This window comes from Podarcis raffonei, chromosome 5 (assembly GCF_027172205.1).
Source record: "Podarcis raffonei isolate rPodRaf1 chromosome 5, rPodRaf1.pri, whole genome shotgun sequence".
NCBI classification, from domain to species: domain Eukaryota; kingdom Metazoa; phylum Chordata; class Lepidosauria; order Squamata; family Lacertidae; genus Podarcis; species Podarcis raffonei.
The window spans coordinates 57,600,123-57,624,052 of NC_070606.1; the positions used below are offsets into that span (position 1 = coordinate 57,600,123).

The 23,930-nt window shown below is 44.3% G+C and overlaps 1 protein-coding gene across 4 annotated transcripts; it reads right to left on the reverse strand.

The window, feature by feature from the left end:
* Positions 1 to 276: 276 nt before the first annotated feature.
* Positions 277 to 23,860, reverse strand: SFXN2 (sideroflexin 2). Of its 4 annotated transcripts, XM_053389350.1 has the most exons (13): positions 23,755 to 23,860; positions 21,191 to 21,314; positions 18,091 to 18,255; positions 17,205 to 17,375; positions 16,386 to 16,484; positions 15,456 to 15,531; positions 14,890 to 14,975; positions 10,364 to 10,424; positions 7,755 to 7,821; positions 6,315 to 6,364; positions 4,767 to 4,816; positions 4,372 to 4,419; positions 277 to 2,967 (listed from the first exon to the last, which is right to left on the reverse strand). In XM_053389350.1, the coding sequence occupies exons 3-13, from the start codon at positions 18,249 to 18,251 to the stop codon at positions 2,868 to 2,870; spliced, it is 969 nt and encodes a 322-aa protein (XP_053245325.1). In that variant the 5' UTR covers positions 18,252 to 18,255; positions 21,191 to 21,314; positions 23,755 to 23,860; the 3' UTR covers positions 277 to 2,867. The 4 variants fall into 4 exon arrangements, with proteins under 4 accessions (XP_053245325.1, XP_053245326.1, XP_053245328.1 ...); XM_053389351.1 differs by lacking the exon at positions 4,372 to 4,419; XM_053389353.1 differs by lacking the exons at positions 14,890 to 14,975; positions 15,456 to 15,531.
* Positions 23,861 to 23,930: the final 70 nt, after the last annotated feature.

Genomic DNA, 23,930 nt, shown 5'->3' on the forward strand with positions numbered 1-23,930 from the left:
TGCATGTCACCAGTTCAAATCATGGAATGCCTGACCTGTGTGTATCAAGGAAAGCAACAGCAATTTAAGAATATTTGTTCTTATCACCAATGTTTAGATCAGGCTTTTGCTAATCCTATGGAGGATGGGAATTGTAGTCCAAGACATCTGAGGGGCTCACCGTGGACTTAATGGGTTTGTAGGGTCTACAAAAGCCTAAGCCACACAGCTGAATAAATACCACAAGCAGAAAGGACTCATGGCTCCAAATGTTTACAAGAGAAGAGCCAGGGACAGTTTCTAAGATTGCAGTGTGTTTTATTCTGTTGTCTTTCCCGTACATGTAACAAAGCCTTTCCCTGGCAGGTTTAATGGCGCGAGCTTTTCATGACCCAATAAGCAACACTGAATGTCAGCTCATCCTGAACAAATCCAAGAATGGCAAAAAGCAAAAAATATTCCAATACTTTGCCATCCAATATGGCAGACTTTGGCTAGCACCAGCATAAACAAATATATATACACAATTGGGCAACATTTAACATAAAAATAATAAAACATAAAAATCAGTAAGCTCCTGGATTCAAACAGTCATTTTCAATGCAAGGCAAATCAGATCCTTAGAATTAATTGCTGCTTAAAATATCTACCAACAAGGGACAGACTCTCATCATAATTTGGCACATGTACCTTAAATGAATACCTTGCATCAGAGTCTTCCGGCCCATCAAGCATTCTAATTTCTGCATGCAATAACTTGATTTGCATAATGAAAGTATTTACTATTTAAAAAGAGCACGTTTCAAGTGTTCAGAATACTTCACACACATTATCTCAATAATCATTACAACAGTTAACTTCAAGATTGGTTAGTATTATCACCTATGGGTTGGAGATGGGGTCTAAGGCTGAGATGCAGGACTAAGGCTCACCTAAAGCCACTAGTGAGTATGCGGCTGACAGAAGATTTCAGTAAAGGACCTGCTCAACTTACACCTGAGTGAGTGGGAGCATCAGATGTGCGTTGTCTCCAGAACAGTGCAACACCCTGGTTTGGGAGAGGTAGAAAATATGCGCTATTTGCATCCTTAACCAGCTGCACGGACAGCATGTGTCTGCACGTAGGCCCCACAGCTGCTTTTCTGTTAACCCCGGGTGCTGCCAAAGAATCAGCATGGGAAATGTCAACTATTTAGAGTCAGTCTTAATACTATCCTAAGCAAACTGGGTAACCTGCACTTCTCAATAAAGTGGCAAACCTGTGTTTGGAAATTACTTCAGAGTACAGGTGGGGGAACACACATAATGAATGTTCTTCTGGGGACCTTTCTAGCCTTAGACTACTCATGTTGTTTTTCTGTGCTGTATGTGGGTGTATCTGTGTTTTTTGTACAGAGAAGCATTCAGTTATGTGAACACTCACCTACACTCTAAAGTGGTACAGGCCAGACAAAGGGATGGACAACCTGAAGCCTAAGAGCCAAATGCAGCCCTCTGGATCTCTATCTGGTCTTTGCGAATCTTCCCAGGTCACACACCATCCCCTGCCCTGCTCCCCACCTTCCTTGAGTGTTTTTGCCTGTCTGGAATGTGTTCTTGAACTCTTACACTGCCTCTTGCATGCCTGGTTGGAGGGGGGAGGTTTGTGTGTGTGTAGACCCTAGCCTATAGTGAAAAGGTGTGCTTTACATTTGTTGCTCTGCCCACTTTCGTCTCTGGCTCCATCCACCACTGGCCTGTGGGCCCCAGCAGGTTGACCAGAAGGGAAAGTGGACAGCTCAGTTGGTTAGAGGTTGGTCCTGATAACACCAAAGTTGTGGGATTAAATCCCCATATGGGACAGCTGCATATTCCAGCATTGATCCTCAGGGTCCCTCTTCCAACTCTACAATTCTATGATTCTAAGTGCTTGGGCTGAAAATAATTCACCACCCCTAGAAAGTACTCAGAGAGAACTAGGTTGCTACTGCATGAGCTGGTGGAATATTATTTTTCTCTGGAAAGGAATACTGGGGAGGCAGAACATATAGGCTCATCTTTCCAAATGAAAAAAGAAAACAGGTTTCACATTCACCTCTCTCCCCAGTAGCCCATCTGTGCCTGCATAGAAAATATATGTCCCACTGTGGTTCTTGAAAAGCAGTGGTGGCAGAAACATTATTCTAGTCCCATTCTCTTGACTGACTTGAGTTTGGGCCTATAGCCTTCCAGATGCTGGTGGACTATGACTCCCATCATCCCTGACAGCTGGTCATGCTGGCTACAGCTGATGGGAGCTGGAATCTAACAACACATGGAGGTCACAAGTTGACCACCTTTTGCAGGGTGTGCTTAAACGATAATTTCCTACACTGACCCCAAGTCACCTACCTTTACATGATTTATCTTAATGATTAAGCAGAGGAAATTGGTCCATCTGAAGGCACATGAGCAAATCAACAACATAGTGATACAGACCTATATTTTGATTTTGAGTCATCCAGTGAGAAGCCCACAGTAACTTCCCCATTTCACATCTATTTGGAGGTTTTGTACCCTTTAGGAACCAAGACAGATTTTGACAAAGATAAGCTTGGCAGAGATTGCATTGGAAAGACAAAATGCAGCACCCAGTTGGAAATCCCAAAGTTGCATAGAACACAGATAACGTATCAGAACGGAGCAGGAACTATATGGCCGGGAAGGTGGAGAAAAAATCCACAGTGAGGTTACAACACCTATCCTTGTGAGGAGTGCTGTACAGCTAAGAGCTTCATAACAGCCAGACTGGATCAGGCCAAAGGTCCAATTAGCCCAGCACCCCATTTCTCACAATGGCTAACAAGACGCTTCTCGGAAGCTCAGAGCACGAGTGCAGGTCCAGGCAGCTCCCGAGATAGAGGCTTCATTCACAATCCCTTGTTAAAATAGACATAAGGCACATTGTCTCCATGTCTGGCCACAATCGATTGCCTGAGATCAGGCTCCAAATGTGAAAGGGCAATGGAGCTGGAAAGGAAAAGAAGAAAAAACTTGGTCCTCTATGTAGCTCAAGGCTATAAAGTGACATGGGAATGGGAGCCAATTAGGTGCAAAAAAAAGTCAAGTAAGATTTTGTACCTTGCTATGCACTAAAAGGTAAAGGTAAAGGGACCCCTGACCATTAGGTCCAGTCGTGACCGACTCTGGAGTTGCGGCATTCATCTCGCTTCATTGGCCGAGGGAGCCAGAGTACAGCTTCCGGGTCATGTGGCCAGCATGACTAAGCCACTTCTGGCGAACCAGAGCAGTGCACAAAAACACCGTTTACCTTCCCGCCAGAGCGGTACCTATTTATCTACTTGCACTATTTTTCTATAATTCTGGGCAAGTCACTTAACCTTGCCAGGTCTCACTTCCTCCCCTAAAGAAATGAAGAGAGAACTGTAGTCTAGCAGGTGGGACAAGGACTGGCTACTCACTTGTTATGGGTAAAGAAACCATTCACAATCGGCTTTCCTGGTGCTAGCTGTAAATTTTAACTGAACAGTTTGATGAAGCAGAGGCTTGCTTAGGAGAGCCAGTCTGCAGCTGCAGTTGCTGTCAGGCTCTTTGTGTTACGTTTCTAGAGCACTGAGGAGAGTCTAGGCAACATGGATTTCAAGCTGGCAGCAAAACTGCCTTTGGCTTTGTTCTCCCGAAGAGTGAGAACAGAAAAATGGAGGCAGATATTGAAATCAGTATTAAGTGAATCACTTAATACGCTCTCTTACAAACTAGGTCACATGGTAGAATCCATAATTATGTGTGTGCATCGCAAGGCTTGTCTGCAAAACCCATCCTGAGTGGAACTGACACATACGTCCCAGTCAAAGACAAAATGTTGTTGGTGCGTTTCTTTAGAAAATGTCTGGGAACCAGTGCCATAGTAAATGTTATCGTAAATAGTAAATATAGTAAATAGTTACGTACAGAGTCCACAGTTTTGCTTGTGTATGGATGTGCAGAGGGACCACACTGAATTAAAGAGCCACACACATAGTGCCCCCCACTCCAAGCTAAGAGGCCAGAGAACCTCTTTAGTTAGTCCAGAATCCTTCTGCTGGCTTCTTTCTCAAGAAAATTCAGTGTCACCAATTAGGAAGCCAGTCCTATTGAACTTGTGGAATTTCATATTAGAGTAAACATGGCACAGGAGTGAATTGCAATTTTGGCTACACACCAACATGAATCATTCCTGTGTGGGAAAGATGAGGTAATTATTAAATTATACTATGCCTGCTCACAAAATGATGAGCAAATATCAATCAGCTGAAGGCACATGTGGTTGAAGACATGTGGCAATGCTGCTCTCCCAAGCCAGGAAGATACCAGAATTGTATAGGGAAGTCAACAAAGAGAATGTAAGAAAAGAGAGAGGACTAAGACTTTTACCTTCGTTGTGGGAAGAGTGCACAGGCAACCGGGACCATGAACACAAGGCTACAAGGCAAAGGCAGACTGTTAGAAACAAGGTTCAATTTTTTTCTAGACAGCAAACCCAGCATTGCTATTCCACCTTCAAAACTGCCAAGAGAGAGGCTATACACATGGAAGAATTTTTCACACAGAAACGCTACTATTGCATCTTGGCTACTCCCCATTGCTTTTCCTCATCTGAAATCACCTGGTCACTCAACAGCTGTTGTGCTACAGAAGTAACCTGTAAAGTCTCTTGTGGGTATCTAAAGAGCTGTTTTATACCATACCCATTACCCACCACATTTAGTTTTGCCGTCTGTGCCTTAGGTTAGTACTTATGAAGGCAATATGACACACATAATACTTACAACCCTCCAACAAGTATCGTTTGCAATGGAGCATGGAGAACCTGGATTTTCTGCCAAGAAAGCAACAGATAAGAAAGTAAGAAACCAAACTTTCATACCTTAGTACAACGGTGGGAGCCCATGGCCTTCCAGCTGAAGTTGGGTGCCAACTCCTATCAGCCCCAGCAAGCATGGCCAATGGTCACAGATGATGGGGACAATAGTACATCAAACATCTAGAGAGCCACATGTTCCCCATCCATGCCCTCTTTTCTGTTGGGATCTGACAATGCTGAACACATACTATGGAAGTCAGAATGTGGCTAGGTTTTGCTTCAGTGTTTTGGCGGCCAGTCTGCCCTAGTGCTAAATTTACAGAGCTGTTCTAAGAGATAAAACCATGTAAAATTCAAACAGACAAGCTATAGGATAGAGGCTTGTGGGAAATCAGACATTGTTTAGGTTGAATGCGATAACCATAGACCCAATCTAGCATCCTGAACTGATTAAAGGTTCTCTAGCATCAATCAATCTGACACAGGTTACCCCACTTCACTGTAAAAGTGGGTTGGCAACTCCACCACATTACAGTGGAAACTTGTTCCACAGTCTGGTTGATCTCATGGTGAACAAGCTTTTTCTGCTATTCAACCTAATTCTCTGCTGCTACAACTAGATCCATTTTCTCTTGGCCCTTCCAAGACTTTCATTGCTTCCATATGCCACATCCAAGAGAGGGTTTCACTAAAGACTATACCCTGGTATATAAATGAGCAAGTTTGTTCTACAGTTTGCTGATCTAAGCACCATTTATACCTACAACTGTGTTTGCCAAAAATCATAATCTTGATCTTAGAGGAATTTATAGACAGGCTTTCTTGTTTATAGTATGAACACCTCCAAGAGATTTTTGAGGCCCAATCGAGAAAGAGAGAGGAGAACTAAATCATCTGCATACATCAATATTGAGAGCTTTCTATTTCTAATTACTGGAGAGAGGGAGTTTGCATTGGCTAAATATGGCAACAGATCATTACTATAAAAATTTAAAAGAGTGGAAGCCAGAATGCAACTTGCTTCACTCCTCAAGACATTTTAAAAGCACCAGTCATTTAAACCATCTCTGATCCTCATTTCTGTATTGCTGTATAGTTCTTGGATCAATAGCAGAAGCCTGCAGTCAGGGTTAGCAATCTGAAATTTCTTCCACAGTCTGTTTCAATTAATAGAGTTGAATGCAGCAGAAAGATCAATAAAGGTTACATAAAGATTATTCTTAATGTTCTTAGTTTATTTCCTTACAATATGGTTCAGAGTAAAACATTCATCAATGGTGCTGTGTCTTCCTCTGAATCCTGCTTGTTATTCATGAATAATGTTATTTTGCAACCAGTCTGATAATTTTTGAAGGTGATACTGTGCATATAGCTTTGAGAAGATGGCCAGCAAGCCAATCAGCCAATAGTTTTGCGGATCCATCCTATCCCCCTTTTAAATTGGGAAAATGGTACTCATTTTCCATACAGAGGGCAGAAAATGGTGTTAAGGTATACTTCTAGAGCTACTAACCTTCATGAAAGGATATTTTTCTAGTCTCTCCATTATGATGGGCAACAAAACTGGAGAAAAAGAGAGCATTGGTTTATTCTAAGAAGAGATGTGGGATATTAAAGAGCCTTCCCTCCCCCGCTTCTCCGCCACTCCATGTATGCATGCTATGTAAACTTCAGCAGCGGAGCAGCCTGACTTTAAGAAGCCACACAGACACAAAACATCTCTCCCTAGAGTCCACCCAGGAGGACTCTTCTTTCCTGATAATGCCCATGTATCCTGGCTCAAGGGAACTAATGGCATGCAAGATGCAAAAACCCCAAAACAAACAAACAGTGGGCAATAGCTTCTTCACTGAGCAGCTCATCACCACATTTGCAGGTGCTCCTATTAACAGCACTTTAAATGATTTATAATCAATACACGTCCAAATGCTTATGGCACTGAAGATATTTCAAGCACTCTGCAACAAACCTCTTCTGGTTTGAAGTGCTTTTATGCTGGGAGTCCAGAAGGACTTAGCCACATCAGAATGCCCAAACAGATAAAAGATGGCAAGGTTCCTCCAGTGGCGACTTCTTAGCCATCTATTAAAGTATGATGAATAAATTTCCATGTACAACTAGTTTTAAAAGCTCTTCCTCAGCCTAGCCCTGCAGTGCAATAAGCAAACAGCACACAGCCACATGCTCAGAAAGTATTCTCTTGCAGCTTTAGGCTTGTAAGATACAAATGAGGGGAATGGGGAAGGGAATTACTCAGATTTCCCAAGGTAGACAGGCCTTATTATAGAAACTTCATTGGGGGGTGGGGGGGCCTTAGCATAATGAGTCTCTTCCGCATTAGAGCACTTTGCTTTCTGAACACCAAAGTAAGAGCCAGATGAAATACAGTTTCAAAAGCCCACAATATTACTCACTAGAGCAGTGGTTCTCAATTTTGCCACTACCCACCCTCGAGGACCAATTGTGAATTGCGGCAGTTCACTTAAATACACCCCCCCACCAAATCATTATCAAAACAAGTACCATATTATGAAAATCATTGGCCCCTGAACTGGTAAAATTATAGGGGAAAATTAGTACACTATACCAATGCAGTGTTATGAAAGTAAAACAAAGTACAGTACAGGCTCTAGGGCTTGCCAGTCTGTTCAGTAAATATGGCCCCGATCAGCTGGATCAGAACAAATCAGCTGGGGCGGACAATGAGGGAAGTTGAGTATAGGGCCAAGGTACAGGTATTCTCAAGTGTTCTACAATCTTCCTGAGTGGAGCTTGCAGACCATAGTTTGGTCTGCTTCTTATGAGATATCATTGACTGGAGGTAAAACTTCATACCTATCCTCCTCCTCCTCCTCCTCAGCTGAAGCTACCTTACATTAATAATCCATGTGTCATCTTTGGTGCCCATCCCATAATCTACTTGCCAAGCTATAGTTCAAAGGCTTTGCCTTACTCATGCCAGGAGCAGCCATGGCGACGCGGGAAACCACCACCTGAGTTATCCCCTTGATCGCAGCTCTCTGAAAGAAAGAGTCATGTTGTTCTTCAAATGATGACACACATAGAGGACCAATCATCTCAGAATGGCTGGCATCAGGCAAAGAGGGGCTGGAGACTTCTTGGTTTAAGTCTGTCTCCAACACTCAGATGGGCACTTTCATGGCTATTAAATTTTGAGAAAGGATACGTAAGGATGGGAAATGAAGGACTACAGAGAGAGCACAAACCTCTGACCGAAAATAGGGATACATTAAACATGGTTCCAACAGCAAGAGGATCAGCTACAAATGCTCCAGTGCATCTTGATGTTCCCATGGGACAGGAGGGCGGAACCTGTGGCCCTCCAGATGTTGTTGGACTGTAGCTCCTATCTGCCCCAGCCAGCATGACCAATGGTCAGGGATGACGGAAGATGTAGGCCAGCAACATCCACAGGTTCCCTACTCCTGCTACAATGGTGAGCCCATCTTCTGCTTTCCCTCTCTCTGTTGGTGCCCTACAGGACTCTGCTCTTGGCCCTCTGCTCTTCTCAACACACGGCCTTTGGGTGACCTCATCAAATCCCACACTGCTGCCCAAGTCACTTATGTTTCTTTAGGGATCCATCATCGTCATCTCAAGCTCAACATGTGCAACACCAAACTTCTGATCTTTCATTCCAATCTGTTCTCTCTTTGGATCCACACCAACAGCAGCACTGTCTGTTCTGTTACACTGGGAGATAACGATGGGCACGTCTCTCTCTTTTGTTCCTCATATTCAGTCTATAGCCAGCTCATGTCACTTCTCCCTTTTACAAGAGAGGTTGGGAAACTGCAGCCCTTGGTGGGAGAGAGAAGGAAGAAGCTCATACGGATGAAGCAATGGAAGCAAGTGATCTGACCCTGCTCCAGCAGCTCGCTGCACAAGAAGAGAAAAAGGGGTTGACAGAAAGAGAGGGAAGGAGAGGAGGACTACATTTGCCCCCTAACTGCACGTGACACCCCCACCCCCACTGATCTTCCCGGGGGAATGTGGCCCTAGGCAAAGGGGTATTACCCACCCCCTGATTTACAACACTGCAGAAACACAGCCCTTCCTCTCTGGCATCTCAGCCAAAACTGAACTATGCCCTGGTCATCTCTTGCCTGGGCTTACATTATCTCACCAGAGTTCCAGCTGAAGAATGCTGTCCGAATGCTGTAACTAACTGAAATCACTGCACGTCCTCCCCCTATTTACCCTTGTCTCCATTGTTTCCCTGTGCCAGATTTCAGATTGCAAGTAGGGGCCTGTTCTCTAAGGATGTTTCTTTTAGAAAGTATTATCTGAAGGTCAACAAGCTTCGTGTTTCGGCAGAGCAAGAGATACAAAAATATGCCGCTTGGGCTTTATTTGTAGCAGAACTGGGAATAGCAAAGCGTCCAATGCTACCTACAAAGAATCTGCATAGCATCTGCATTCTGGGTTCTTTCTTTAGACATCTGTGTCATGAAGAATGCACGGTGTGTGCCAATGCAAGCTGAAACATATCTTGTTCCCTGCTAAAGCGATTTTTGAGTACGGCTCCAGCTCTCGGGGTCGGAAGGCAGATTAGAAGCGTAAAGCAAGAACCCTTAAAATCATAAGCAGGCAGTAGTGCAAGCCAGTGACCACCACCCCAACTCCACGAGATAGATAGGTTTGGTTCTCTTGGGATGCCAAAAGTCACTTATCTGAAGCAGCCATCACTTCCCCAAGAATATCACCTGATGAAAGGTTATGGCCTATGAAAGTTTATTGGACATGTGCACAAATAAATCTTTAAGGCAAGGATGGAGAACCTGTGGCCCTCCAGATGTAGCTGGACTACAGTTCCCATTATACCTGATAAATGGTCATGCTGGTTGGAGCTGATGAAGGTTGGGAATTCAGCAACATCCAGAGAGCTGCAGGTTCTCCCTGCCTACTCAAAGTCAGAGGTGGGGATCTGGATCCAGCTGGCAGGTCAGACTGTTCTCTCTTCCACCTCTTGCTGGCCATGATTGACATGTAGGCAAAGCCCCTTGCAAAAGTGCTATCTTGTGGAGCACTTTGAAAGGGGCACGGCAAGACCCAGCCATCAGCCAGCGGTTGGGTCTTGCAGAGTGCTTTGCAGACAGATAATTTTGCCGGAGTCAGGTCATTTGCTGCCCCACATATGATGCCATATATGACAACAGGTGTAGAACAGGTAGGCATGGCTTGGGTGCAGCGGCCTGGGAGGCAAAATGCAGAGGTCTGGCAGGCCTAAATAGGCCTGGGGCCAGAGGTTCCAGAAGCCCAGCTTTAGGACGTAACAGTAGCTTTCATCTTTTCACAACTCCCTGTTGCCCTTTTTCTCTCTCCCCCAAGTGCTGATATTGTGCCCGACTCCCAAATCCTCCCTAGGATGGGGAGATCACAAGTACACAAAAAGGGCAGCATTTAAAAACCTGAAGTGCCTGCATATCCAGGTCTCTCAATTCCTTTGGCTGTCAGCAAGACAAATTCCAAATGCTTTGTTCCTCCAAACACAGCAATGATGACTCTACATCTCCAAACTCCTGAGATGATGGTACTTACCTTGGACTTGCCCAGAGGGCTGTCGTTCTCATCAGTCACTGTGATCCCATTTATGAGTTCCCTAAATGCAAACACAAACACACCATCTCAGACATTGCGACCGACCATGCTGACCTTAGAACACCCACACTTTTGAGACCACCAGGCTCAGCATCTGAAGCATGCTTCTTCCTTCCCTCTGCACAAAAAACACCCCTGCTTTGGTCAGGACATTCAGCCTTCATTCTCATGATCCTCACAGCAAACCACCGAAAGAGAGAGCCTTGAAGAGCAGCTCAAAGAGAATACAGGAGATAGAAACTATAGCAAGACTCTGCTACATGTGGATCCTCAGAACATCACATTTCCCTTTTTTATGTATGCACAAACAATAGACACCAACTCTGTCTGACTCAAACATTGTCTGAGGCTCTCTGGTTACGTCATGAAATTATGACATAATTATATATCGTTAGGCACCAGGCGAAAACATTCCTCTTCTCCCAGGCCATTGGCTAATTAAGCCAATTAATTTGGCTAATTTAAACATAAGGGGGTATTATTTTGTCTGCCATTATTTTACATATTCTCCTGTTTTTATATTGTAAACCAGCCTGTGATCCTCGGTTGAAGGGTGGTATATCAATTTAATAAATACATAAAATAAATAAATGAAACATGAGGGGATGCCTAGAACAGCAAAAGGACCCAGATTCCCAATCCCAAGAAAACCCTAAGCCACCATTGTCTTAAAATGACATAAAGGCGGTGGTGGGGAGCAGTGGCGGAGCATATGACTGCGCTGCCCAGGGTGGGCACACTCCCAAGGTGGTGGGGCGCGGAGGGCGCCCTCCTAGGTGCGGGATAGCCGCTTGGGTGCATGGAGCGGCATGTGCGCCCTGCAGCTGGGGGCGGAGCAAGCCGCCGATGGCAGACATTCAGCGTGCCGCACGCCTGTGACTCCCAAGCCTCCCCCAGCTGTCAAAACGAAGGGGGAAGGGAGGAATGCCACTGGCAAAGTGGTACAGCTCCCCCCTTCCCCCGACGGCTGGGGGTAGGCTTGGGAGTCGTGCCAAATGTCAGCCCCCTCAGTGAAGGCACCCAGGGCGATTTGCCCCCACCACACACCCCCTTCCTCTGTCCCTGGTGGGGAGGCATTAGAGTTGGTTATAGGACAGTCAGAATCGACTGGCACAGCTACGGTCAATTTGCAGCAGATCAGCAAGTGAGTCCCAGCTCCAAACAGCAAGAAATCCACTTGCCCCTTCTAAATTAAGTTGCTGAAGTAAACAAAACTTGAGGCAGAAAGCTGTAATGGGCATGTTTGTGTATGAAAGGAGTATGAGCTTAGCTCAGGTACCAAAAACAAATTCTTGAGCTGCACACATACCCAGAGGCACTCTGGTTCATTAGTTCTGAGTGTACACACGTCCCCCAAGCCTCCATTTGTAGCTCGCTTAAGTTTGTGGACCTTGGGGTTCTATATACAGTGGTACCTCTAGTTACAAACTTAATTCATTCCGGAGGTCTGTTCTTAACTTGAAACTGTTCTTAACTGCTTTCACTAATGGGGCCTCTTGCTGCCGCTGCACCGCTGACACACGATTTCCGTTCTCATCCTGGGGCAAAGTTCTCAACTCGAGGTAACTCTTCCAGGTTAGGGGAGTTTGTAACCTGAAGCGTTTGTAACCTGAGGCATTTGTAACTCGAGGTACCACCGTAAAAAGCAAGGTAGGTTCTGCAACTTCCCTACCCTGCTGGGCAAAGAGAAAAGAGGGTGAGAGAAAGAGAAAGTGAAACACATTTGACTCCCTCACTCTCAGCATATTCCACTCCCCAGAACTACTCCCAAGCAACTGTGGCACTTAATATGTGTTTGTGGAGTTACTTGATCCTGCTGCAGGGCATGATCTGAACCCTCACCCCATCTTCCTCCCAAACACATGGCTTGCTTTGTGCTGATATGCTCTCTCGTTTTGGAAACCCAAGGCTCCGTTTTTCACTAATGAATTAGGAAAAATCTGCTCACAGAACACTGGAGGGTCTCATGGTAATATACTCTAAAAACTCTTAAATCCCTTGCCGGCTACTGTACTTCATCAGTATGAGGAGCATCCTATTGCTGAGATGGTGTATCTCACAAGACAACAAAGCATCTGAAACCAATTTGATGGTGCACTGCTGCCGCCTAGTGGTCCCCGTTAAGAAAAAAACCCTGCATACATATCTCCAAAGAGTCATGGGATTTCCGTAATAAAATGATTTATTCCAAATATTCATCCGAATATTTATATGGAAGATGGAACACATCTGGAAAACTAAAGGAAGCATTTGTACTACTGCAACTAGCACCCCTTCCAGCAAATTAAACGCCTGGACAAAGTGCTTATCCACTATGTTCATAGTTCTTTTTTTAAAAAGTTGCCTCCATTTGAGTGAAGCCTATCACTGCAACATTTATTGGTTTAAGGGACAAATCTATCAACAAAAGCCACGGAAAACATCTTGCAACTAGTTTCTGGCTCAATAAGAAGGTGACATCTCAAGCATTACTGTGAGCCCATTTCATTTTTGCAGACAGAGGCAGAATGGAGCTGGGGTATCAGAGTATTCTGGTGACACAGAGAGCCAAGAAGGAGCTGTGTTGAAATGGATGCCTGATGGTTGTGGCTTTGAGCAGGAATAGATTACCTCTCTTTGTAGCACACTACACAGCCATTAAAAACCCCACCACAACTGCATAACCAGCAGTAAGCAGATCAGAATTTTAACGTATTTCTGTAATCTTAAGGTTTGACTTCTGTATGCATTCTACCTGGGGCCTACCACTTGTTTTAATGTCCATCATTGCATTTCTTTATTCTGGGCAGGTCAGTTCTGCATGCCCTGTGCTGTGTATTTCATGTGTCTAATTAAGTTACTGTTTTTGCCCATGTCACTAAGGGTGGCTGCTGAAATCTCATTCACATGGCAATTAAGTTCATTGCAAGCCAAGTTATTTCCCTTTAACCATCACTGGTTGTACATAAAAGTAAAAAGGCAATCATGGGGAAAATTTGATTTATATTTTGTGTAATCAGAGTATAATGATTACCTCATCAAATCCAAAATAAAGAGCAATGAGAATTCAGCCTAGTAGAACTGATTTTTCCCATTTGTCTCTGAATCACTGATGCCTCAATTACCCTGCTGACTTAGTCCTTAGGCAATATATTAAAATTGTATTCGACTCTGATTTGTGCTCTCATTTTAACAACTGGTAAATAATACTAATTGACATTGTGTTTTAAACTATTCCAACTGTTTATTTTCTAAGCGAACAAAGAAAACAGAGTGATGTAGTATACGGGATTGTGGGCTGGGAAAATGTGAGCAGAGAGGTCAAAATGGCAGTAGTACTGGATTTTCCATAGAACAGGTTAGAACCAACCAGCCAAATCCACATAATTAGCTGTCATTTTTCTGCATTTTGCTTTAAGGATGCATCTAGACAGCACCTATGTTGCATTTGTGTCTGGGTACCTAACCTCTGCACATGTTCTATATATGTGCATGCTTCTTCCTCCAGGGACTGTGGCTCATGTTTTGGGCTTGCTGTTGTTTTTTAATAAATGCTGAATTTGTGAAACTGCACCTATATAGAGAATTCATGAATCTAATTAATTTCCACACACACACACACACAAAAAGAAGGGCAGGGAGCAAGGGACCTTGGGATGCTGCTGCAAAGAAACTGGTTTGTAGGGTCATAACATATGCAAGTTCAGCTGAGGATAAGAGAAGTTATACAATATTAGCAAAATGTACAGGAAGTAAGTGGAATGATGCAAATTTACTGTCCAGGGAGACAGGAAACCATTTCAACAGTGGAAGAGCAACAATGTAAGACTAGTCTCCACACCTATCATGCAAAAGCTTATAGCTCTTCAATGAGTATAAACTTGTGTCTGAAGGTTAAAAACACACACACAATAAACAAACACACACGGAAATGTAGTGCAAATGGTGAAAAATAGTAGGATGTTGAAAGAACAACAAGGACTTATCACCCACATCTTAGGACATACTCCATGACATACTATATGAAATCAGTTTGCGTTTTCATCAACAAAAATGGTCCCACCCATCATGTTTTTGACTCAGCACTCAATGTGTCTGTGTTTAGATACCTAATGCCCAAGATTTTAAGACTAGTAGTTTAAATGGAGGCCCAATCACCTCCAGAGAAGTAAATACACTTTGGGAAGGAAATGGAGCTTCCTTTCTGGTTTGTTTACCCTGCTGCCTCTTCTGCTATCAGCAGTGACTTTGGAAAGCAGCTGTATGAGTGAGCAAGTGAGTTGTTATTAGAGACTGGAGGAGCGGGGAGAACTCAGGTGTCCTTATTCCCAGGCAAATGCCTTTACCGCTGGGTAAAGCAGAATTCCTTCTTTGAAGCAAAGGCCTGGGCTGTGGATGGCAAGCAGAGCACAGCATCATGACATTACAGCTCACCCCTTCACCCCTCCCGCCTTAAAAGGCCACTTGAGCTCTACCTAGAGACTTACTGCTGCCTCATCAAGGGGATGTTGACGCAGTTGGCAGCAGCTACCGCTGCAAAGGGGACCCAGCGTGCCACAAGGGATGGCGCTCTCTGCAAGGAGACAGGAGTGCAATTAGGAGGAGGACCAGATCTTCAGAACTCTGTGTGTGTTTTCAGGAAGGACACAGTGCCTATGCTATGGATACCATAGGCCCTGTATGCCTAATACCAAGAGTTATTCCAATTCTCCCAAATTCTTATAATGAATACACATCTGCTTACAATAACATACAACAGTTGAAGCCAAGGGAGGAAGGGAGGAAGGGAGGAAGGGAGGAAGGGAGGAAGGGAGGAAGGAAGGAAGGAAGGAAGGAAGGAAGGGAGGGATGGGACACATCTCACAGCCAAAATAAGCTGCGTCCAGAATGGTGTGCCTTCCCATTATCCCATTGTACAGTTCCCAAGGCTGATGCATAAGAAGCAGACAATCACACTTCCACAGCTCCAAAGAAACTGGAGGAAGATTCCCTCCCCGCCTGCAGTCTTGCTGCCCCTTTGTGGTTAGAAGATCTAAGCATTTTCCTACGGTACCTTGGTGTAAAGGTTGAGTCCTACGGCAGTTGCCAAGGCAGTGCTGGTAGCAGTGAAATAAGCAACTCCAATTTGCCTGGAATCATCCAAAGGGTAAACAGGTTAGGTCCATAGACAGTCCATTTCAGTTCATGAATTGTGCAACAGAGGGACTCCTCCACACCACCAGTGTGGTCTTACTGTGGCAGGCTTATTCACTACCTGCCATCCCTACACTGTTGGCTCTCCAATAGACACAAGACATCAAGAATCTTTCCAACTCTAGCTCTGCGATCCAGTGGGAGGGGAAACAGAACCACCATGAAGTCTACTGTTGTAGACAGAGCATCAAGTTGCCTAACAACAGCCTCTTCCCCATACCATACCAGCCTCTTCTACCATCATACAGTCTGAAGTTAAGCCATCCATGTGAATAAGCTATGAATATCACACATAGGGGCAATAAGAAATGGGGTCTTTGATTCTGCCACTCCAAAAGTACCACCATGCTCTGTTCACTGGAGCCCGTTTCAGAAGTGCCAAGCACCCTATCAACTTGATAGGGTTACTATGACAAATGGATGCATAGCAATTTGTTTGCATCATACGATTTCCCCAGAGGGCACTTCCTGCCAATGTAGTCAAACTATTCCAGCTGATAGAGCAAATCCTAGCTTAAGCCAGACAACAAGCCTGACATGCTAAAAGACTGAGTGAAATTCAGTGTTGCTCACTTCCAGTTGTTCCACCTGCTCTCCAGATGGAATCATCCCCCTCCTTCCTTGCATGCTATTCTGGAGATTCTCCTGTCCATTTCCCAGAGCCAATTCCAGGGGTTTCACAGGGGAAGAGAGGGGGGGAAAGCACCACTGTGTGGAAGGCCTTCTGTTGATGGGGTTGGTTAGGTGAATCCTGCCTCATGCCATCAGGTAACCCTGAACAGGTACTCACTTCAGGGAGATGGGGCTGGCAGCATTCCGGTTGGTGTAGTTCACAATGGCATTGAAAGACTGATTCACCCACTGCCAGAAAACTACAGCAGGAACTGTCCTGTAGGGAAGTGAGTGAGAGAAAAAAGATCCAGAAGCCAGAATAGGATTGTGCATCCATTTAAATAACCAGAAGTGTCACCACTGTTATCATTTTTCTGGCCCAAGATGTTCACCTTTATCAGACTTGGCCTTTAGCTGTATGCAATGCCAAGCCAAAGCAGGCCTTACAGTGAACAAGCAAACATGCAGGCTCCTGGTTGTTCGGCTGAGCTAAGCCATGGTTTGGGGCTTAGTGTTTTAAAAGCACTGGCTACACACAGATATGACTTTGTGAGTGCACTGTCTGTCTGCGCAGCCCATGCATAGACTCTGCCTGTGTTCAAATCCTCTCGGAAGTCTCCTTTACAGTTTAATCCTACCTGTGTCTACTCAGAAGTAAATCTTATTTAATTCAATGGCTCCTGCTCACACGCAAGTGGGATTAGGATTGCAGCCTTAGTTACAATTAGTGTCTGCTACTAATTTCTGCAAGAAAATAGCAGGTGCACAGTGCTAAGGATTAATTGCCTGAAAAACATTTCACTGTTAATGTAGCACCTGACAGCCACTCCTGAAGACCGATCTAGAACAGGAATAAAAATGGGAGAAAGTAGCGCAGGCACAGTAAGGAACAGATTTCAAAATTCAGTTGAGATCACCAGCGCTTGAAAGGAATAAACACCCAGTATTCCATGTCTCACAAAAGCAACTTCCTGAAACAACACTCCTCCCTTCATACCTGTAAAACTGCAGCATGCAGCCTGTGATAGCCATTCCCCCGGGGACTTGAAACGACATCCTCCCTATCAAATTCATCTTCTCACCAGAGTCAGGGTGGAAAGCGGAGTCATAAAGCTTCTTGGCATAGAACAGCTGCTCTTGGTTGGTTCCTGGAGGCACAATGCCTGCCCTGCAGGCATGAGAAAGAAGTAACTGTTCCAGCACCATTTTTCTAATACCTCGAGCCTCCAAATACCTCAAGCAGCACCCTCCCTCTGCTACAAAGTTAAGCACTGGGAATCTGGGAGAAAGTGCACAGACGCGCGCGCGCGCACACACACGCACACACACACATATATATATATTCTTAAAAAGGTAAAGGTACCCCTGACATTAGGTCTAGTCGCAGACGACTCTGGGGTTGTGGCGCTCATCTCACTTTACTGGCCGAGGGAGCCAGTGTTTGTCCGCAGACAGCTTCCGGGTCATGTGGCCAGCATGACTAAGCTGCTTCTGGCGAACCAGAGCAGCGCATGGAAACGCCGTTTACCTTCCCACTGGAGCGGTACCTATTAATCTACTTGCACTTTGACGGGCTTTCGAACTGCTAGGTGGGCAGGAGCTGGGACCAAACAACAGTGTCTAAATCCCTACATGTCCTTTATGGTATTTTTTCAACACCAGGACCAGGATAGAGAAATTCTGTTAAAGTGTTGCCTCTCTCATCAGATCGAGGTTTGAAAATGTATTCAGGTATTCACGTTTTCTGTAATAGACTCTAGAGTAACATGGACACTGTGCCACCAGTTTTGTGAATAAACCTGAATATGATCTATGCTTGGATCATGCAAGAGTCCCAAATGTGTTTTGTTTTTTTAAAAACGATTGTTAGTTGCCCAGGCTACCTGCAGGTCTCCACCAATGCCTTTGCTGAATCCAGTTCATGTTCTGACACCAGCAGCGTCCTTGGGTCCGTGACGTTGAAAAAGTGCTTCACACGCCCCATAAAAGTGTTCTGGTCCCAGCGAGGGATGTCAATGTTAAATGTGGTGACACTGGCTGCCATTTTACTGCAGAGTAGAAAAGGAATCCGCAGGTCAGTGCATGAGCTCCATGGTTTACCCAAATAAAACCAAGGATTATGGTTGGCACCTGGAGATAGCGACTGCCCTTTTAAAAGCTATGAAGTTTTGAGAAAGGATGCATCTGTGTTAACTCTTGCCCTGATGGTTTAGCTGTCCTGTCCATTCTCCTATGTGAAATAGAGGAAGCCCCGCCACCACTGCAAGACACTGGTAGGAAATACAACAGTTGCATGCTTTCTTTTTAAATAAACAGGTGCTATTGCCATAGGAAGGGCAATCATGCATCCCATCAGCACAACCATATCCACTTGCACTAAAGAACTCTCCTGTGAACTCCTCAAATCTGCTCCGGAGGACTGAGGGAACCCCTAGAAGAGATTGAGGGGGCACAGTGCTTAAATGGTGCATGTCAGGCAACCAGAGTTTATCCAGCTATGGCTATTTTGCCACAAACACACAGAGGTCCAGGAAGGATAAAGATGTGCGGAATGAGTGACACATGCCTGGCACATAAGTGATGGCCATGATGGCAAGGTGGAATTGTGGTGACTGATACCAGTTTTTGGTGTAAAACTTGATGGTCTCCACAAGTTTTATAAATTAGAAACTTATAAATTGGTGATATATACCTGTGTGTGTGTGTTTTATACAGAGTCTCAAGGTGTGCCTGAAAAATGAAACTATTAGATTCAAAGGAATGCAACTAAGAAAAGAGGCTGGGAAATTCTGGGAAAATCCCACTCTCCAAAGAACAAGTTATTTATTTGTTCATGCTATGAACTTTGGCATGAACTGGATCACACTGTGACTTTTCAGCCACAGAAATACACAGAGGGGAGGGAAGACTTTATTACCTTGTTGTTCACATATCGTACACTCAGCATGTATGGAATCTACAGCATAATCTTTGCTAAGGTAATTGCTATACATTCCAAAGAAATTCTATGCATACTCTGTTAAAATATTAAACAGCAGCCCTCCTTAGTACCACTGAAAGGTTAGGACTAACCATAACCAAGAGAAATTTCTTATGCAAACAGCCCCTGGCCAGTGTCTTTATGAGGTATAAGGCATTACCAACTACAGTGGTACCTCGGGTTACATACACTTCAGGTTACATATGCTTCAGGTTACAGACTCCGCTAACCCAGAAATAGTACCTCGGATTAAGAACTTTGCTTTAGAATGAGAACAGAAATTGTGCTCTGGCGGCACAACGGCAGTAGGAGGTCCCATTAGCTAAAGTGGTGCTTCAGGTTAAGAACAGTTTCAGGTTAAGAACGGACCTCCGGAACGAATTAAGTACTTAACCCAAGGTACCACTGTATCTGGAAGTCTTGGGAGCAACTACAGTTCCCATTTCAAATACTGTGGTACCTCGGGTTAAGAACTTAATTCGTTCTGGAGGTCCGTTCTTAACCTGAAACTGTTCTTAACCTGAAGCACCACTTTAGCTAATGGGGCCTCCTGCTGCCGCTGGAGCACGATTTCTGCTCTCATCCTGAAGCAAAGTTCTTAACCTGAGGTACTATTTCTGGGTTAGCGGAGTCTGTAACCTGAAGCGTATGTAACCCGAGGTACCACTGTATATCCTCTGAATTCTTTTGGAAAGTTTTTGACTCTGGTTAAGGAATTCAGCAAAATCTGCATATATAATATCAAAATCAAAATGGATGGGATTTTAACATAGGGAAAGGTATGAAGAAATGTAATTAATACTAAACAACATTTAATTTCTTGGAGAATTCCCCAATTTAATTATTTAGGGATCAGAGTCACAATACAATGGTACCTCGGGTTACATACGCTTCAGGTTACATATGCTTCAGGTTACAGACTCCGCTAACCCAGAAATATTACCTCAGGTTAAGAACTTTGCTTCAGGATGAGAACAGAAATCGTGCAGCGGCGGCACAGCAGCAGAGGGAGGCCCCATTAGCTAAAGTGGTGCTTCAGGTTAAGCACAGTTTCAGGTTAAGAACAGACCTCCAGAACGAATTAAGTTCTTAACCCAAGGTACCACTGTATATGTATTGAAAAATTAAATGAACATAGTAAAAAAGAATTACTGCAAGAAATGAATGGAGATTTAACAAGACAGGCAAGATTTAAAATATATTGTACAGGAAAAAAATCAAACTCTCTGAGAGGTCACATCTGACAACAGGGTGATAGGTAGTGTGGAGAAGAATAAAAGATAGCCAAGATTTATAAAATTTCATTAACAGTCAAGATGTGTAGAATATTTTACTGGCAGTTTAAGTCAAGATACCATGCTCAGCAAGAGTATAGCTTACCCTTGTGGCTACAGAATAATTAGATCTTCAAAGGCATGACTAAGGCAAAACAGAATTAAGTGTGTATAGGCACAAACTGCCCTTGACCTCTGGATAAATATTCAACTCTTTCTGTTAATGGGCAGCAGTCTCTGTCAAGTAGAGAATTGTCATCTAACTGGTGGCTGGAATAAACAGGAGGATATCGGTATAGTTAAATGGATTTATGCTGGGACTGTAAGTGGGAGAGCTGGGGGGGAAATGAGGCTAGACATCAGAAGGAAAAACACACAAGTGCTGATTATCTTTTAGTTACCAGAAATTGAAAGAGACACACTATTAAGGGAGATAAGCCCTAGAAAAGGTAGAGAAGGCCTTCTACTGCAGGCAAAACTCTGGTTGTTTCAGATTCTGAACCCTAATTTTGTCTAAAGGAGAGGATTAGAAAATGGTGATCCTGGATCACCAACTCCAGTATTTATCTGTGAGTACTACCTCAGCAAACTATAGCTTTCTCCAGGTGTCAGCTTCTCCCCACTTATAAGAAGACAACTGCACACACCAGTCACATGCTAGACAGTCTCACACTTTACAGAGAAATTATCAGTCTGCTTTTCCTCACTGGAAGGTTTTGCATCACCAACCTTTTAGAATTCTTTGAGGTAGTCAATGAAGATGTAAGCAAGGCTGAAATGGTAGACAGTCTATTCTGAGGCTGGACTTCTAGGAATACTCGTCAATCATGGGCAATCGTTTATAGAGCAGTAACTGGATTAAAACACACACAAAGAGATAATAATAAACAGTTTTCACAGCTGAAGCAAATAAACCCTACTTTTCACCTAGCTCATATTTCTCTCAACTTCATGTCTCCAACATGTCTCCTCAGATTCCTGCTTTTCAGACACTGCTTACTTTGTCCCTGTTCCTTGAACCTCCTTAGTAGGTCCCTCTCCTTCCCTTTGTAGCCTACAGTCCCTGCCCAAATCTTAAGTCACGTTCAGAATAACCCCCCTGGTTAAGCCCTTTCCAGTTCTGCCATTCCCCTCGCCACATCATCTTCAGGTCCCTCTCCCCAAGTGTACTTTACAGGTAGGGCAGAGCTTTCCAAAGTTTTCATGTTGGTTTCACACTTTTTAGACATACATCATTTTGCGACACAGTAATTCAGTTTTGCTAGCAAACTGGGGGTTAAACTAACCCCTTTCCAGCCCTGGAAGCAGCATGGGGAGCGTTCGCATGACATACCTACTCACTGTAGCCAACACATTAACATGTAGCAACACACAGTTTAGAAAGCTCTGGGGTAGGGGGTTGTTTCCCTACATCACAGACATCTTGCCATTCTTTAGCCATCCCCTGTGTGGCATGGAAACCCAGTCAAAATGATAGCCTTCTGTTCCTTCATAGAAGTTGGACTGCAAACCATTTAGTTTCCTGAGCAGTTGAACACTGTTAATTGCCATTTGAATGAAGACAAAGTGAGAGATTGGGTTGAGTCCTGTAATTGGGGTACCACCACTGAGAAGGTCCTGTTTGTACAGTGATTTCCTGGACAATACTCATCAAGGGTACCATAAGCAGGGTCTCTCCTGCAGATCTCAAAACTCAGTTTGGCTAATACTATGGAAAGTGTTAATTCAAATACTTGGGTTCTAAACCATTCAGGGGTTTATACATGAGTACCAGCACTTTGAATTCAGCCCAGTAACTCACTGACAGCCAGTCCACTGTTTTCAGGATTGGTACAATAGGACCCCAACTTGCTTCTCTAGATAGCAAATGGCAGTCACATTCTGCACTAGCTGCAGGCTCTGGACTCTGCTCAAGGGCAACCCCTTGTAATGTACAGTCCAATTAGGAGGTTAACAGAGCGTGGATTACTGTAGCAAGGTTAGCCTAGTCCAAGAATGGCTGTAGCCAATGAACCAATCATAACTGAGTATACATACTCATTACTTCAGGTGCCATGTGAGCCTTGCTTAACATTCACAAACACCAGCAGTTGGAAGGGTCAGCTATCAATACTGAAAGACTAGGAGGCGGGGGGCCTGAAGAATTCTACAGATAGTAAATATTTTGTGTCCCTGACTCCTCTGATAATCTCCACCTCCACCACAAACCCACAAACAGTGGCACTCTTAACTCCTCCTTATGCACACTACCCAGGCAATATCCCTCGAATCAACCAATCATTGCTCAACTACCACACACACAATCCTTTTGATATCAACTCCCCTGACGATTGAAAGTGTGACAGGTAAAGGGCAGAGAAACTGACAAAGTACTGTACAAAAAGTTACTGTAAATACATAAGGTGCATGAAGAAGCAACCCAGTTGTTACATGATGCAGAACTGCTAAATTTCTACATAATCAACAGGGCCACAGATGGTTTAAAAAAAAATTTACAACAATCTCATCAGGAGCAGCCAGCTGTTATTCACCACCTCAAAACATAACTTGACAGTGACTTCTCACTCTACTACCCCTGCTCTGTGGAAATACTGTGTATCAAGTCTAGAACAAGCCTATTAACTACAACTCTGTTTATCTCTAATTACCAGATGAGAGCACAAACAACAGGGGATACCTATTCCCATTATGCACCACTTGTGGATCACTGTTTGTACACACACCGTACACTTAAAGCACACACGTCTTCTGGGAGCTGCAGTTTGTGAAGGCTGCTGGGAACTGTAGTTCAGCGAAGGTGTGTGAGTCTGCTTTAACTATATGGTGAGTACGCAGCCCCAAACATCTCCATCCTCTGTCCAATTCGCTCTTCTCTCATGCCACTGAAGTTGGCACGCCAATGCCTACCTTCACTACTAAAGTCTTCCACTTCACACCCCGCAAAAATGAGCGACATTCTCACAGCTGCATATATATGCATATGCATGCACACACAAACACGTATATATATATATATATATATATATAAAACAACAGGTTTTCCTTCTAACAATGCAGAAACTGTGTCACTAATACCCTAAGAGCGCAGCACCACACATGCCTCGCGTCTTGCCAAACTTCTCCCCTTCTGCTACATTATTATTATTATTATTATTATTATTATTACATGTTGTCCTTCCCTCCCCGGCGTGTCCTGCATTCCGCGGGAAAGGAAGCCAGGCCGCCTCTATGGTTTTCTCTTACTCCTAACTCCTAACTCCTCGTGGCGCTTCCCGACTACCGCTCACTCCTACCTGCAGCTCGCCAAGCACCAATCAGCAATGCCGCCGCCTTCCTTTCTCGTGCACATGGGCACCGCTTCTAACCCCGCCCCGCCGAGGACGCGTGGCTCTCCTCAGCCAATGAAAGGCTGGCTTAGTCGCGTCGGTGCCTGCGTCGACGCAGGCCGCATGTATCTGACGAAGAAGGA